At 37.6% G+C, this 17,466-nt stretch overlaps 1 protein-coding gene across 7 annotated transcripts in view; it reads left to right on the forward strand.

Annotated features, from left to right (window-relative positions):
• FRMPD4 (FERM and PDZ domain containing 4) overlaps window positions 1-15,477 on the forward strand; it is a 309,704-nt gene extending 294,227 nt beyond the window's left edge. For 5 of the 7 annotated variants that reach the window (XM_061364430.1, XM_061364424.1, XM_061364427.1 and 2 more), the window contains 9 exons: window positions 160-279; window positions 950-1,086; window positions 2,291-2,417; window positions 4,759-4,848; window positions 5,479-5,661; window positions 8,937-9,075; window positions 9,667-10,728; window positions 11,062-12,336; window positions 13,568-15,477. In XM_061364430.1, the coding sequence (XP_061220414.1) occupies window positions 160-279; window positions 950-1,086; window positions 2,291-2,417; window positions 4,759-4,848; window positions 5,479-5,661; window positions 8,937-9,075; window positions 9,667-10,728; window positions 11,062-12,336; window positions 13,568-14,919 (4,485 nt within the window). In that variant the 3' untranslated portion in view covers window positions 14,920-15,477. Of the gene's footprint in view, window positions 1-159; window positions 280-949; window positions 1,087-2,290; window positions 2,418-4,758; window positions 4,849-5,478; window positions 5,662-8,936; window positions 9,076-9,666; window positions 10,729-11,061; window positions 12,337-13,562 lie in introns of all 7 variants that reach the window. The other 2 variants (XM_061364429.1, XM_061364425.1) reach the window with 2 other exon arrangements.
• The last annotated feature ends 1,989 nt before the right edge of the window (window positions 15,478-17,466 follow it).

Here is a 17,466-nt window from a genome sequence, read left to right on the forward strand (position 1 = left end):
GTAAAGAACTTCATAAGGAGCTGTGGTAAAGCTCTTTGTTGGATAGAATTATTTTTCTTGCTACCTCATAGCTCTCAAGCAGGGTCACATTACCTGAAACTACTGACTGTGTTGCTCAGCCAGGGTTGCCAAGCTCTAATGATTATTGTACTGTCCTAGGTGACCCAGAGGCCAAGCTCGCACAAGATGAGATGTCTTTTCAGGATTAGTTTTGTCCCAAAGGACCCCATTGATCTTTTAAGAAGAGATCCAGTTGCTTTTGAATATCTCTATGTACAGGTAAGTGAAACCATAGCCATTGTTAGTGTAAAGGCGAATAAAGAGATAGTTACAATCAGTATATATAGAGATTTATATCTTCACATAGAAAAATGTGGCTAGAGTAAATCCTGGGGTTTATTTCCACTGTATAAAGCCAATGAATGCAGTTGGGGAATGTGCAAATCTTCATCATCTGCAAAGTCCTTTTTCTTTATAAGTCTTTCCAAATAGTAATGCTTTGATATCTTTCCAAAATATATTTGGCTTTAGAAAAGAGTTAGGCTGAACTAATTGCTAATACTTATTTCTGGTACTGTAATATCAGACAGAAATGATGTCTGAAAAGGAACTTCCAATAAAACGGATGAGAAAACTGATGAACAAGCAATGTGGTTCTCCTGGGTATCTCACCAGGTAGAATCCTGAGCTCAGATACACTGATACCCTCCCAGCCCTCTTTCTGAAAGAGGATTACTGTTCTCCCCAGGAAGGATGAAGAGAGCTTAAATCAAAATGCTCATGCCTTCTGCTCCTTGGCAGGAGTATCCGTTCTTCAGATGTGCCCATATCCTGAAAGCAACAGTCTTACCTTCAGGATGGTCCTACTTCTGAGTTTGGGGCTCCTCTCCATGCAATGTTAAGTAAAAGATTTTTTAAGTTGATGCTCCCTCTACTGGTTCTTTGGCAGAGCTGTAACGACGTGGTTCAGGAAAGATTTGGACCAGAACTGAAATACGACATTGCCCTGCGGCTGGCAGCATTACAAATGTATATTGCAACTGTGACCACCAAGCAAACTCAGAAAATCTCTCTCAAATATATAGAGTAAGTTGAGAATGCAGTGTGTTCTTTGACAGTGAAATATTAGGAGTAACTCATATCCTTTAAGGTTGTTTCTTTAATAAGTCTACATGCATTCACCATTTTAGGTTCAATCTTAATTGCTGGAATTGATTCAGGTGTGTTAAGATATGTGTGGATCTTTTGGTCCATTTATCTTTTGGTCATCTGTTTAGGCACATGAAAAAGCCTGTAAATGTAAATAAGATTAGCTCATTTGCTTTCAATAATTTACTGATCAAATCTAAGTTTATGTGGTCTGAATCCATTTTATAGTAAGATTTGTACGATTTCTTGGTTCAGATGACTGTAGGTTCTTAGATTCCATTTATAAGATTTCTTAAATATGGAAGTATATGGAAGATAGGCACCTGTTTCATGTTAGCAAAATGTGTATGTCATTACAAAGTAAAGCAAATTTCCAAAAAGCAACTGTGGTTACATCTGCTTGGATTAAAAGTAAAAATAAAAAAAATAATTAAAAAAAGCCAAACAAAAAAAATGAAAGAAACAAACCCCAACCCCCTAAACTTTTATTTTTGTTACTTGATTTACTTGCATAATCGGAGCAAATGTTGCACACTAAATCTTGTAGAGTTTATCCACCTTACTGAAAATCATGTTATATTGTACACTATGAATGAATCGGCAGAAATAATTACTTACAGGTAAAGAGTCATCTGTCACAAGGGTGCCTCAAGCAGAAAAGAAAATTTGGTAAAATGGGAGGGACTGGTTGTTTTTGAGGAGAAAAATCCCCATAAACTATAAGTGACAAAGACAATGGTTGGCTTATTTGCATATTTTTAAAAAAGCCTAGAAAATAAAATTAAATCTGACATTATGTTCTTAAATCTTCTGTGATTCTAATTCAGTGATGGTACTTGCCTGTGTAATTAAGTCGTGTTTAAAACAGCATAGATTTTAAACATAAAAACTTAAAGCTTCTTCTCTGAATGGCACAAGGGAAGAAATGGAATGGACAGAAGAGATTATACATAATTTTTAAATATTTTTTGTAAGTAATAGACAGTTTGAATATAGAAAATAATGTGCTCTTACTAAACTGGACTTGACTAACTCTACTTCTGTTTTCAGGTGTGTTCATTCACTTGGCATCATAGTCACCAGTCTTTAGACAAATAATCATCACAGGAATATGAAATTAAATATATGCCTTTTATTGCAGAAAAGAATGGGGATTAGAGACTTTTCTTCCATCTGCTGTGCTGCAAAGCATGAAAGAAAAGAACATAAAGAAAGCACTTTCACACCTTGTCAAAGCAAATCAAAACCTAGTTCCTCCGGGTAAAAAGGTATTAAATTTGCATCTTAATGGAGAATATGTTTTAAAGAACAGGGTGGCGTGTATGGGAAACATTTAAAATGAATCCTTCGAAGAAACACCTAGCCATTATATTTTCAGAGATTTAACTTTTTGTGCTCAGTACAACATGTCCAAGAACAATTAAAAATAATTAATTATACCCTAACTAAACTATCTTCTTATCCTGAGAATTCCAGAAAACCGGTTATTAATACTTCGTGTATGCAAAGGATACATATTCTTTAATTTATTTAGTGCTCCCTATTAATGGCAGACTTGTTAGGAAAGTTATTGCTCTCTCTCTGATGCTCTCATGTGAACCGCATTAACCTATGGGCCTGACAAAAATGCTGGTTTTCAGGGTTGTTTTCCATAATGCTGTAGATAAAGACTTTTCGCTAGCCAAGATCTGACTGGATAGATGATGGTCCTTACAGTAACTGACCCTCCTTGCTGTTGTAAAATGCTTTTCTTAGGATTAAGCTTTCACTTCAGCTGGAAAAAACACGGAACACGGAGAAGACCATGTCTCAGAAATGCTTTTTTACATGCATACAGCTGAGACTGGTTTTAGACACCATGATCAGATTCTGTATTCAAGTAATTTAGTCTCTATGTAGTCAACTGAAAGAAACAGGCACTTCTAGGGAGCCATTCATCCCATCCCACATTAGGAACCAAAAATAGGTCAAATGGCTTGTGTCCTAGAAATGCCGATTTCTCTCCATGGACTACAAAATGAACCTGAGAGTGACTAGCTGAGACATAAAATGCTTCATGACACTTTGTTTCTGAGCAGAAAAAACCCCCAAAACCTGGTGACTGAGCTAAGTTTCACTGTGATCAGCAGAAATCCTGCTTGGAGGCTTCAGATCACATCATGACTGTTAACATAATTTTATATGTTTGACCTGCAATGGTCAAGCAGAAAGGCCACCTTTTCTGACTGAAGCAATGCATGTCTCCTGTACTGCTGAAGCTAAAGCTACATAATGCCAATTGCTTATTGCTTGTTTTGGTAGTGTAAATTTGGGGTTATTTTTGAAGCCATCACTGCTGCAGGCCTTGCAGGTGTTGTCAGTGGCACACAGTATCAGTTCTTAGTTAGAAAAGAGGTTGGAACAGTCCCTTCCTGCAGCAGGCAGTTTGTTGGTATTGCTTCATTCTTTTTGAGTTGAGCCTTGGAAACATGTTGTACACCCACCTGCTATTTTAGCAAATAGGTCTCAGAAACAAAGTGTCTCAGCTCACCATCATCTTCTATCTCACTTGGAGGTACTAATGCAGGAACTGATTTCTTTCTGGGGTCTTCTCTTCCTCCACACGAAGGGATTCTCCCTTTTTTCACAACCCCTGTGTATTTCTCCACTAACTCAACACCTGGTAAAAGGAAGAAGAAAGCATTACCACTAGTTGCTCTGCTTTGGATCCATTTCTTCCTTGGCATCTAGAAAAACTTTAGGATAGAGGCTCTTAAAATGCTGTTCAAGGTCAAAAAAGAATTTGAATTTGATGAAGTCTAGTGGCTGAAATGAGAATAGCAAATGAGATGAGCTTGTCTTAACTTACCTTTTAAAAGTCTCAACACAAAGATTTACACCAGAGAGGTAAAAGGTTTGAGTCTGGACTATTTGGGTGAACTGTTTCTTTTTCCCATTGTCTCATGAAATATTTCCAAGTTGTTTCTTTTTAGGTAGGTAGTTTAGGCTCAGAGAAGAAAAAAAGATAAATTGTGACATGTATTGCATGGTATGATTTTCTGTATTGATGTACTGTATTTAGCTTTCAGATTTATTCCTTACTAAATACAGTGAAAAGTATTTATTTAAAAAAAATAAGAAATGCAATAATGAGGTGGAATAATATGCCATATGCCACAAGTGCCTAGCAAAATGTAATACACATAGCTGACAAAAGCAAATTAGCAAATTCTTTGTTCTCTTTCTCTGTATAGGTACATAAATGTTTAAGAACTAATGGTGATTATGAATGGAAAACTGCTGTCTAGCCTTGAAATGTCTGAATGAACAGATGTTTAATCTGAGTAGTTTAACATTTTCCCTTAGTTGGAGCAGTTACAACACTTTTGCAGTGCTCTGATCCACCCATACCCAAGTCCTCAGTGCATTTTAACTAAACAAGCAAGATCTTTAAGAATGAAACTGTCTCTTCTCATTTGAAACTCAAGCATCTAATGATTTAGTTTCAGGCTCTGAAGAGCAGTTACTGAAGTCCAGTCTCCTTAGACTACACAAATACATTTTTCTCTCTGGGTTTGGTAATGTGTTGATTTCTGCCACTGCCTCTTACCCTTGTTTCTCCTTCCTCAGCTATCTGCTCTGCAAGCCAAGGTGCATTATCTAAAGTTCCTCAGTGATCTACGGTTATATGGAGGCCGTGTTTTCAAGGCAACATTAGTGGTAATATCTCTCTTGAAATAGCCTCTCTCTTCTCTTGGGTTTTGTGTTGGTTTTTTTTTTAATCGAGATGCCTTTTTGCAGAAGCTGGAATATATCAGTTTCTTTAGAAGTTTGGGCTGTAATAATACACTTAAAAAAAAACTGTTAATTGAGCCAAATCACCTTTTTTTGTGTTTTTTTTTCATCCTGCAAATAACATTCCTGCTATAATTTCAATTTTGCTGGGGATTTAGAGATAGCTAGCACCTTTTTGGCAAATAACCCCCTCCAGTTAACTATAGTATGCTATAAGTATTAGTCTGGAAAATCTTAATGACAAAGATTTTCTTTTATGAGAAGCAGGGTCCATCCATCTATCTGTTTCTCCATCCAACTATCCATCTAAAAATTGGAGTGTAGTCAATATCCATCAGCAGAGTCCTTTACTTTTTTGTTTCTAATTATGAATCAAGTATGTTCTTGTGAATTATATCTTCTTAGAAAAACTCAATACTCTTTAATGTAGAAATGCATGCAAATGTAGCTCCATGAAAATGAAAGAATGCGGTGTCAATTTCTGCCACTATGCAGTACTTATCATGTTTTCTACTTTTATTTTTCTTCTTTTTTTTTTTTTTTTTTTTGCTAAAGCAGGGAGAAAAGCGTTCAGAAGTGACTCTGTTAGTAGGGCCACGGTATGGAATCAGTCATGTGATAAACACCAAAACAAACTTGGTGGCTCTCCTGGCAGACTTCAGCCATGTGAACAGGATTGAGATGTTTACAGAAGATGAAAGCAATGTTAGAGTTGAGCTGCACGTCTTAGATGTAAAAGTAAGTTTGTGGTTGATTTATATTGGTATAACATCTTTAAATACTGTTTTTGCCTTTGCATATTTGATCAAGCTATACTGTTCTGAACATTTTCATGCCAATAATATCCGGAGGATGTGTTTTACTTCTTTTTTATTCAGAGTGCACATATAGTATGACTTGGGAATTTGAGAGGCCTAAGGTGTACCAGACTGGTGCTTTTCAGCACTCAGATTCTGCTCTGATTTTTATCTTGGCTGACCCCAGGCAACTCACTTTGTTGTTGTCTTCCTTGATTTCCTTGGTGAGAAGAGGTTATGATGAAGTTGACCTTCTTTTGAAGTTCATTGAGCCCCTAGAAGCTCCTTCTAGAATAACAGACTATATTATTACCATTAGAGAATCACCAGCTTCATAAGATCAATGTCCCCTGTAATTCAGTGTTTCATCTGCAAAGTTCACTGCAAGTAACCACATAGCAGTTACCAATGAAATAAGCTGTAAAAAGGCAAATTTCTTTTCTTAGCCCATATAATTTCAGTTCAGTGCTTTGCCATACATCATATATTCACAGATGCTCTTCGTCTACCTATAGTAATTCAATTTTTCTTAAATCCCACTTAACACTTTGCGTCTGTGGCATCTTGTGGCATAATGATTGGAGTTTTGTACATGTTACTTTCTTGGTTCCTCTTGGTATGGTTTCTATTTGGTTTTGAAGTAAAAGTTTTCATAGATCGTCTACAGAATTAATGAGGATAATCAGATATTGAAGGGAGAGTCCTGATTATGCTAAATACTTAAGTATTCTATTAAAATGAATAGAGCCTAACAGTTCTTTTTGTTTACCCTGCTATACACAAAAACACACGAGGAATTTTTCACTAAGCTTTTGCTTTGAATGCTTTAGGATTATTGACCTGTAAGAGTTTCCCTGTATTAATGAAAAAAAAAATTGCTGTAAATTAATCTAGATGCTCTTTGACAGTAACTTAAGAGAAATGTAGAGGTTGGTGAACACAGCATCTCTTTCACCTTACTTAGCAGAGAGAACATCTGTAGATCTCTCAGGCTACTTTACCTGCGTTACTGTGCTAAACTCATAGCCCTCTTATCAGAAAGCTGTTATCACCTTTTTAACATATGGAGAAGGTAGCACAGAAACTAAATCCTTCCCATCTGCTTGTATGTATAATGCAGCACTGTATGCCGTGGCATTACATATTATCATGGTATTATGTAATTTTATATTATTATACTGTTACTGTCTTATTACAAACCATGTATATCCCATCTCCTTGCATTTCAACACATGTCATCTTAAACCCAGGGAGACTGTCTTTTTAGTTCCAAAATTTAGGAGGCTCTGGATGGAATTTAACAAAAATTTGCCTCTCTGTGGGGCACAAGTAAGAGTTGTTACTGTCTGTTGTTACTGACTGTTACTGTCCTGTTGCGGAGATGCAAACACATACAGGTAGGTGTTCTCAGCTGATGCTTTCATCTCTCCGGTTACCCTAAGGAAGCAGGTTGATATATACAGATTCTGGATATGCCAATTTTTTTTCAAAATGAATAAATGAATAAACAGTTAGGATTTTTATTTTATTTTTTGTTCTTTTTGATGTATTCTCAAGCATGTATCACTTGGCAGAAGCAGGCAGTAATAGTTTAGCTGTTATAGGACTGTATAAGAGGTTAGCAATAGCTCATGGCACTGTTTTCAGCAATCTGAGATTTCTATGAAGATCATACGTTTCTGTCCATCACTGCAGAAAATCTGAGATTAGCATTTCAAGTTGTTATTTTTTAGTAGTCACTTGGAAGAACAGAGGTTAGTAAGTCCATTTCAGGTTTAAGAATTTATAGTTAACTTTCAGAGCTCTGATTGAGTGCTTTAAAAGAAGCACGTATTGAAAGAAGCTCAAACTGTAGCATAAACAACTTCAAAGAGAAAAAAAAAAAAAAAAAAAGCATCATTTTTACCCTGATGCTGTAAACTGTTCACACAATATTCAGGGTGCCTGGCATATTTTGGCCTAAGATACTGTAGCACAGGCATTTAAAAAAATTGTCAGACCTATCATGGGTTTGGTAGTAAGCTATGATCATCAGTTATGTTTTGGCCAAAGTAGTAAGGGGTTGATTAAATTGGATAGCTGTCCTTGTTGCATGTAACATTCCTGCCATAACAAATTATGCAGGTCCCTTCATCTGTCTTGTGACAGTGGGCTCTGCATGCTAAATTATTATAAATTGTCACAAATATCCACACAGCTATGACTATAAACTGTGACTGGTAAGATGGGTTGTCTACAGTGTAATTTCTGTCTATATATTTTGGTATGGGCTTCATTTTTATTCCCTCTGTAGGAGCTGTAGAGGCTAGCCACCTTCAAATAAATTTGAGAGGAGCAGCTTTTGGTGTTAAAAGCTACAGAGACATGAACAAAAGCTTTAGGCAAATAATTTTATATATTGTGGCAAAAGAAAAGGGAATTAAAAGAAATATGTTTCATATGAATGTCTCAGGTTTGATGCTTGCTAACCTGGCAGCCACAGTTTTTCAAAGCTCTGAGGTCTCTCATTTTTGTTAGGTCTGACTTTTTTTCTGAATGCTTTGAGTTTGTTTTCTTTGCTCATCTCCCTTCTGGGGATCTTTCTCTATTCTTTTTGTCTCTGTTTATCTGCATCTTTTTTCATCACATCTTTTCAGTAATGCCAGGCCACAAACAAATCTTTTAAGCTGTCATTGCAATATTCACTGTCACTGCTATGTAATAACAGCTTTATCTAATTATTTAGATATTATTTTAGTTATAATCTAAATAATTAGATTTTGCTTCCCGTATCTTGCTTTTTTACATGTATTTAGGGCACCTCATCTCATTTTCTGGGAGGCTGCAGATTCCCATACTACTGCAAGACTCTGATGCTTAAGGAACCAGGTTCTTAGCCCTTGGCAGTTTCAAAGTAACAGTAAACTGTGCTTTGGTGAGAATGTATCTATGCAAGAACAAGATGGAGCAAGAATCTTAAAATGGTTAGCTTCATTCAGAAAGAGAACAACATCAGCTGTTACAACATCCAGTTGCACTTCTGTCTTACTGCAACTCCAGTCTTTTCTAAATGTTTGATGCTGTTTGATATTGGTAGTGAGGAAAATAAGTTCTCGTGTATTTTTGCATGTGGTGTTTGTGCTGTAATTCATTTTGCTTCCATGTAGTCGTACTGTCAGCAGATAAACAGATTGAGGAGGAACAGCCTTAACCAAGAGTTGGTTGTATTCTTCTTAGCCTATTACTCTACTGATGGAGTCATCAGATGCAATGAATCTTGCTTGCCTAACAGCTGGATACTATAGACTGCTGGTTGACTCAAGGCGCTCAATATTCAACGTGGCCAACAAGAAAAGTACAGGGAGCCGAGAAACAGGTATTCATTGTACAGTATGCTAGTGATGGTCCAGTGTATAAATCTGAAGCCAGCTTAAGTCAGTGCACCTCCAGATAAACACATGTCTATGCCAAATGAGATCTGATTGCTGGATCAGACCTAGCACCACAGTAGTAATTTCAGCTTTATAATGTTCTAATATTCAGCCTATTATAGCACATTAATGGTCAAATGAATCAGGTGATGAAATTCTTCCATACTGTGGTGAAACAGATGTATGCTCCCTATGAATTTTATTATTTCATATGCATATATCTTTTGTAAGAATACCTATGATGTTGGAGAAACCAGAATTTGATTGATTTGGATTTGTATTACTCTTTTTGGAATAGCATTTGTACCTAGCTGAGGTTTAGTTCTGTGCTAAAGTTCAAATGTACCAGTTAAACTTTAGGTCATTAAATCAACAAGTATTTAACATAGAAGTGAGTTTGAAAGTGCTTTTGAAGTGTTTGGTGGCTCAGCTGTCCTATTCATAGTATTTACTGCTCAGCATTAACAAGTTGTTTAAAAATAATGCCACTTTGCTCTTCAATTTCATAATGTTGATTTCATTTCACCATGCTGTAGGAAATGAAAATAGAGGGAAGCATAATCTCCTTGCTTCTGAGTGGAACTGTATACCAAAAACTACCACTTTCCTGACTGAAGGAGATCAGGAGACTCAAATGTCCTTTGCTGATCCAAAACAGAAGACTGTAGATGTTTCTGAAAGTCTATTATGTCAAAAAGAACACAGACATCTGTACATAGAAAATACATATAATTCAGGTGGATTTGATCAGCATCTGGCCAAGCCAAGTGACCCCACTGAAGCAGAAGAAAGCAGAAACTTTAATCAGCCTTCGCTGCTGTCACTCTCAGGTCTGGAACCAAGCAAGAAAACACAGGATTCCTCCAGGGGAGCAAAAGTTTCCTTTATATTTGGAGATCACAACTTGGATGGTATCAGTCCCCAGACTCTTGGCTATGAAAGGCTTTTGGATGAAAGTCCAGAAGTATTAGAAAAACAAAGAGCCATTTATATTAGTAATGCCAATGACATTAAAGGCCTAGAGTTGTCACCAGATGCTGAAAGCATTCAGTTTGCTTCAAATGCTGTTTACGCAACTATAAATGATGGTAAAATATTTGGAGCTGCGGAGGGGATAGAAGAGCCTTTGCTGCATGATATTTGTTATGCAGAAAATACAGATGATGCTGAAGATGAAGATGAAGTAAGCTGTGAAGAAGACATTATGGTAGGAGAAATCAATAGGCCTGCTCTTCTCAGCCTTTCTGGTTCTAGTGATGACATTATTGATTTGACTTCACTTCCACCTCCTGAAGGTGATGATAATGAAGATGATTTCCTATTGCATACCTTAAACATGGCCATTGCTGCTCCTCCACCTGGCTTCAGGGACAGTTCAGATGAGGAAGACTCTCAGAATCAAGCAACACAGCCTAGAGACAACAAGGAGCAAGCCAATAATCTAGGCAGTGATGACATTCCAGTGTCGCTTATCGATGCTGTCCCTACTAATACAGAGGGGAAGTGTGAGAAGGGGCTAGATGATGCTGTAGTCTCTACACTTCAAGCACTAGAAGCTTTGGCTGCTTCAGAGGAACAGCAGACGAATGACAATTCAGGTTCTTTCACCATAGTTACGTTTATTCATTGAAAATCATTTCATCTCATCCGTTTAGCTTTGGAAATACTTCATTTCATGAGGGTTGGTTGTTGTTTTTTCTTTGGTTTTCTTTCTTCTTTTTTTTTCCATCATTTTCCATACATCATATTCCATAATATTTAATGGAACTACCATTACATTATTAAACTACCTGTCTCGGGAACTGTGCAATAAAGTCAGAGTATTTTTACAAAGCATATTTTTGTCTCTAACACACCCCCTTTGCTTGTCACTTATCCAGGTGCTTCAGCTGCTGTCATTTAATTGACTTTTTATTTCTTGTGGCTTGCAGGTGTAGCTATCCTGCGAGCATATAGTCCTGAGTCATCTTCCGATTCTGGCAATGAAACAAATTCCTCTGAAATGACTGAAAGCTCTGAACTAGCCGCAGCACAGAAACAGTCAGAAAACACTGCACGTATGTTTTTGACCACAAGTGAAGGCTACCAACCCCTTGTGGAAGAGCAGACTGAATTTACCATGGCTAAAAATCAGGCTGGAGGGCCAGGCATGAAGCCCTCACAGCCTTTGGCTGGTCGTCAGGCTGCAGAGCTACAGTCAAAAGTTGTGCCTTCAAAGCAGATTCTTCATTCAGATAACATGGAAATGGAGCCAGAGACCATGGAAACAAAATCTGTCACTGATTACTTTAGTAAATTGCACATGGGATCCTTGGTATATTCTTGCACTAGTAAAAGGAAAAATAAGATGACAGACAGCGAAGTAAAAGCTTCCTCTGATGGCAATGCTCCTGTGAAAAAGCCACAAGGAACTAAAAAAACAGAGACTGATGAAGATCTAAAAGCTAAATTTGGAACTCTTTCAGCAAGAGACAGTCAACGCCTAAGCACTTTTAATGTGGAAAGAACTGCCGTTCGCCAAAGATGGTACGCTGATGATGATGGGGCAGCAGATAAGCCAAGCCCAGAAACAGTGAACGGGAAGACATTTCCAAGAGTTCCTGTGCTTGGTAAAACAGAAACTGACTGCAAGGATGAAGTGGATCCTGAGGTGGATCAGGATGATACCTCAGGGCTTAGCCAAGGTGAAAATTTTCTGTCAGATATAACTCCTGTGTCTTCAGCCAAAGACCTAAACGATGCAGAAGATACTGATTTATCTGCAGATGACCATCCTTCGAAGCTTCCAGAAGCTGAGCAGAGCGTGGCTAGACTTTGCGAATATCACTTGGCGAAGCGGATGTCATCTCTGCAAAGTGAAGGCCATTTCTCACTGCAAAGCTCTCAGTGCTCTTCAGTGGATGCAGGATGCAGCACAGGCAGTAGTAGCACATGTGCTACCCCTGTTGAATCTCCTCTTTGTACTTCTGATGTTAAGCACATTATCTCTGATCCATCAATGAAGGGCATTGCCTATATTCCAGCAGATGAAAGAGCTGCCATTCTTCCAAAACACGGAACGACATACAAGGACCTGCACCAGCAGCCCGAAGCAGTGTGTCACAGAATGACGGTGCCTGTTGTGCATTCAGCAATTAATGCTGAACCACTGTTCGGCACTTTGAGAGAAGGATGTCATCGGATCCCCAAGATAAAAGAAACCACAGGTACAGCACTAATAAAGTGTTTCTTACATTTGTTTTTAAAGCTACATGTTAATGTTGAGGACTAGATGAGACATTTGTATTATCTTTACCTGAAACTACGTCATCAAGCTGTAGCAGCCAGTGGGATTAGACCTTCAGTGTATCTATTCATTTTACTTGTACACATTCAGATACTCTTATGAGCTGCTTACAAGGATCAGTTTTTTAAAGACCCTCTCATCACAGTTAAAACTTTCAGGGGGGATGCTCTCTTCCACTCTTTGGAAGCCTCTTCAAAATCTGTTGTCACTTGAGTTCCAGGATACATTTTAGATTACAGAATGACATTGCAACATGTATTAACGTAGGAGAGAAAAAACTGTGATTCATTTTTGTTACATCTTAGATGCTTTTTTAGCAAATTGTCAAAAACATGCCAGTATGAATAAAAAAGCTGTAAATGTAAGGATGAGAAAATGTCACTACCTTATTAAGCATGTATTTGCTTCACCATCTGACAGTAGGTGTTTCCTTAAAGAATAATTTACCTATAGAACCGTTTTTGTATTTTTAAGTTCCAATTTCAAGAGAGTTTATGAGCTTACCAAAAAAAAAAAAAAAAACCCACAAAAAAAAAAAACCACACAAAGTTTTTCAGAGATAGCATTGGAAATTCTTTCAATTGGGTTTTAAATATTTCTGTCTTCCTGGGCTGCAACCTACATGTGGCAGTAATGTGTGAATGCATAAAAATCCAAAAGTGGAACAGACTAGGAGCTAGAATGAAAGTGTTAATTCTCTGCCAAAAAAAAACCACATAACCAAACCAAAATTAACATGAATGCATCTTTCCATACCCTCTCAGGTATAGTTAAAGAAAGTATTTTAATCTGAAAATATTTATCTAATTAGTTAATAGATATCATGCAATCGATATATTGGGGAAGACACAGAATATTTTCTAAGTTATTTTTTTATTCCTTTTTTAAAACAAGTCTGTTGTAGTGGAATGAACAATTAATTATTCATAAGATATAACTTGTTGATAGATTTTAGGAGGCATCTTAGTGAACTACAAATTACATGAACTAGCAATGAGTTCTTTGTGAAATGTTTTGAGGAATGGAGACCGCTGGGAAATACCAGGAATTCATTTGTCTTGACTATTGAAGATATTTAAAAGCTCAGTTTCTGCATATTGTCAGGATGATGCTTAATTATTCTGTCTGCTCTTCTACTACCCCTAGTGTAGCTTTCACAGAGCCTGAGAAGGGAAGACAAGGAGGCATGCCTACAGCTTTTCCTAGACAGCCTCTAGCTGACTCCATCATGCTATCATCCATGCTATCAGAATCAAAGGTGCCAAGTCAAAATCAAGACTCTTGTGACATTCCCAAAGTAAATCAGTCTTGTGGAGCAACAGTTAGTTTACGGCCATATGACATGATAGGAGGAAGCCTCAGGATGCCGCACAACAGGAAAGTGCTGAGACGCAGCAGCAGCATCATTGGAGCATCTGCAGGTGTTGAGATGCTGTTTGAAAAGAAGGCAGCCGCAGACAGCTTGAAATGCCTGGACATCACCCGAAGGGACGAATCCAAATCAGGGAGAAGTGTGGAACTCTCCCTGGGCAAAATGCTGTCAAAAAGTTATTCCCAGAGTTGTGTATATGTCAGCACTGATAGGAAGGACAGTAAGAGGTGCTTGGGCACAGGCACCAGTCAGAAGGACTCTAAGCAGTGTCGAACGTTACCCTTGCGGAAGCTGGATACCAGTGCCTGGAGGTGTCGTGGCCCTTTTAGCTATTGTTTCCTAAGCAGAGGAAACGATGACAACGATGATGAAGATGACCAAGACAGCCATCAGCTCTCATGTCTCTTTGAACAGCAGATCCCGTGTGAGCTCACAGAACCAGCTGGTCAGTCATTTTCTAGAGAAAATGATCAGAAAGCCTTGGAGTCCCCGCAGGCTGCTGAGCCCCCACAAGATGTGTCAGTCAATGCACATGAGGAGAGCAGTGCTGACATCCAAGGTAGCCAAATTGATGTGAATCTCAGTGATGTGGCCTTCGATGCACGAATCACGCGAATAAATGTGATGAAAGACAAGACGTATGCAATGCCTGATGGATTTATTGCAGCACAAAAGGATGCCAATGAGCTACTCTCATTGGTCCGAGCAAGTATGGGCAAGAGGGAAGATTTACATCCAGAAACATATGACCTTAAACTTTCTAAGTACAAACAACTGTTATCTATGGAATCGAGACAGTTGGGAAGTGCCTGCAGGAAAATGGCCATGGCTGATAAAAGCCCTGAGGAAATGCTTTTAGCTATGACTTCCAGCTTTCAAGTACTCTGTTGCTTAACAGAAGCCTGCATGCGTTTAGTTAAAGTCATGAACTCTGAAACACAGCAGCAGGAAATTATAGCTAAGATAGATGAGGTTGTAATAAACTACATTTGTCTTCTAAAGGCTGCAGAAGCAGTGTCAGGCAAGACCTCCAGTGATCCTAGCATTAAACTCTTGGCTCGACATTCGACTACCATGGCCGCTATTGTAAGCACACTAACACGTTCTCTTAAGATGCTTTTAAACAAATAAAATACAAAAGTCACTTCATAATCTACCTTTGCAAAGCCATACATAAAAACTTTTATTTACTGTATGTGTATGAAATAATGTAACAAACTCAGCTTTCTCTGTATATTTTGTTATTTTATATAAAATAGATATGAGATTTAAAAAAAGTTAAAATACTGAACACTGACAAAAGTAATGGCCAGATCTGTCCTTCCATTTATACAAAAACAAAAGCCAAAAAACCCTCTCCCCAAGACCAGAAAAACAAGCAGAAAAAATCCCACATAGGAGCAGATTGATGTTTGGCTATTTTTCATATAGTCAAATTCATGGTTGTATGAAGTGAACTTTTAAAGCCTGTTATGTCAGTGAAGTTGTTTTCTGTTTCATCCAAGTTTTCACTTGGAGAATGCTCCATGTTTAGAAATGAGAAATTAAATCATAATGTATATAACACAATATTTAATGTTTTAAAATTATAATTTTTAAGCATTGAAAATAGCAAAAAGACACTTAAAATCCAAGAGACTATTATAACTTACTAACGAATATATATATAATAAATGACTCTTTTGTTCATATGGCCTGAATTACCTGATTCTTCTTTTCTAGGAAATTCTGTATTTAAAAAAAAAAAAAAAAAAGTATAGAAAATACCAACTTCAGAGGGTATCTGGTGTATTTAACATTAGTACTGGCATTTTAGATAATGAGGCTAACTTTGGAAGTATGAGGACACAGAAACCAGAGTGGTTGTGGTGTTGTCTCTGAACTGGTTGATGTCATTCTGGCCAGACTGAAATATATAGGGCAGGTCTACAAACTCCTTTCCCTGCTAAATGAGGATCATCAGGAGATTACTGTGCTGTTTACTGTTTCGTCATATATATATGGTGCATCTGAACAACATGAACTGCATCTATTTTGTTAAATATTTTATACTTCATATTTTATGATTCTGAATGTTTAACTGTAAATAAGTTAGAAATAAAATGAAGTTTTCAGAATACAATAAATATCTCTGAAATATTTCCAGCTAGAGACAGTTCTTCTCTGAGTGATGACAATGGCAATTTGTGAATAAGCTTTCCCATCTGAACCTTTCTGGAAAACATTTAGTAGTCTTGTCTTTTGAGCCAAAGCAATAGCTCTCCTTTTTACCTGGCAGATAGGCTCTCACAAGCGCATCTAAACTTTTCAGTCACCAAGGAGCAGCAGCCCTTGTGGAAAGTGCAGAATACCCTTCTGCAAACTGATGTAGGTAATTTTGATCAGTTTCTCATAATGTCACATGCAAAGAGTATAACTGCTCTGTTTTGAGAACCTACCCATTCCATTGAAGCAGGTGTGACACTTCCTGTGCTAAACTAGAAAGACTAAACAAACAAAACATTTTTTTGCATAGAGTGAAGCACTTCACTATGAAAACAGTTGTGCCCTTTCCTCCGACTTCAGAGAAACATCTTCAGAAACAGTATCAGAAGCTTAATCTGTTGTTTGTAGGAAAAAAATCTGGTTTCCCATTCAGTTGGTATGTGGATCCACTTTTGAGGGCAGCTCCAAGGTACGCTGCAGGCTGAATTACTCTGGTAGTGGGTGACAACAGCCCATACCATGTGGTGCTCACACTCAGTGCTGTCATTCCAACAGTGTGATTTGTGTGTGCTGCTCTTTTGCTGCAAGTACCAGTGAAATTCTTGCTGTGGTTTTTAAGTATGTCATACTGGGGAAGAAACAAGCTGAACTGTTGTACTGGTATGTATTCTTTGACTGTTTTGTGAGTTTATGTTAAAATGTTGTCAGTGATTTGGAAATACCAAGTTTCAGAAGTAGGAATGTTACAACTGAACATCAACATAGATCATATGGAAGTGACACTTTCAGGGTTGCTAGTCCAGTCCTTTTCATTCCACTCCATTTCAAAAATTAATTTAATTTTATTCCAAAGGTAAGTGTATTTTTGTTGTCCTTACTGTTTAAGAACTTTTCTGACTATAAACCAACTCATTTTGCTTCCTAACATTAACTATGGTCTGCTTTTACGGCAGTACTTTTTAGGTTTAACTAATGGGGTATTTTTCCTCTGCTTTTTGACACATTTTTATAGAATCATAGAATAATTTGGGTTGTAAGGAGTTCATCTAGTCTAACCCTTGCTCAAAGCATATCTGTTCAGATCAGGTTGATCAGGGCTGTTTCAAGTTGAGTCTTGAGCACCCTCCAAGGATGGAGATCCCACAACCTCTCTTGGCACAAATATTTTACAATATTTGACAATTATGGTGAAAAAAAATAAGAATTCTTTATGTCTGTAACCAGAATTTTTGATTTTCCAGCAACACCCATTTCCTTTCATAATACCACTTTGCATTCTTTATTAGAGTCGGACTCTGTTTTCCTTGGTGTCCTCCACCAGGTAGAATACCAGGTCCTGCAGTAACATCTCCTCTGAGCCTTCTCTCCTCCAGGCTGAATAAAACCAGTTCCTTCAGACTTCCCTTGTATATCGTGAGATCCAGCATGGACCAGCATGGTGATCCTCCACTGGACTCACCGGTGTGACTTCAT

The sequence above is a fragment of the Neopsephotus bourkii genome, unplaced genomic scaffold (assembly GCF_033783945.1).
Source record: "Neopsephotus bourkii isolate Nb327-2 ecotype Australia unplaced genomic scaffold, CSIRO-AGI_Nbou_v1 NB_1234, whole genome shotgun sequence".
NCBI lineage: Eukaryota > Metazoa > Chordata > Aves > Psittaciformes > Psittacidae > Neopsephotus > Neopsephotus bourkii.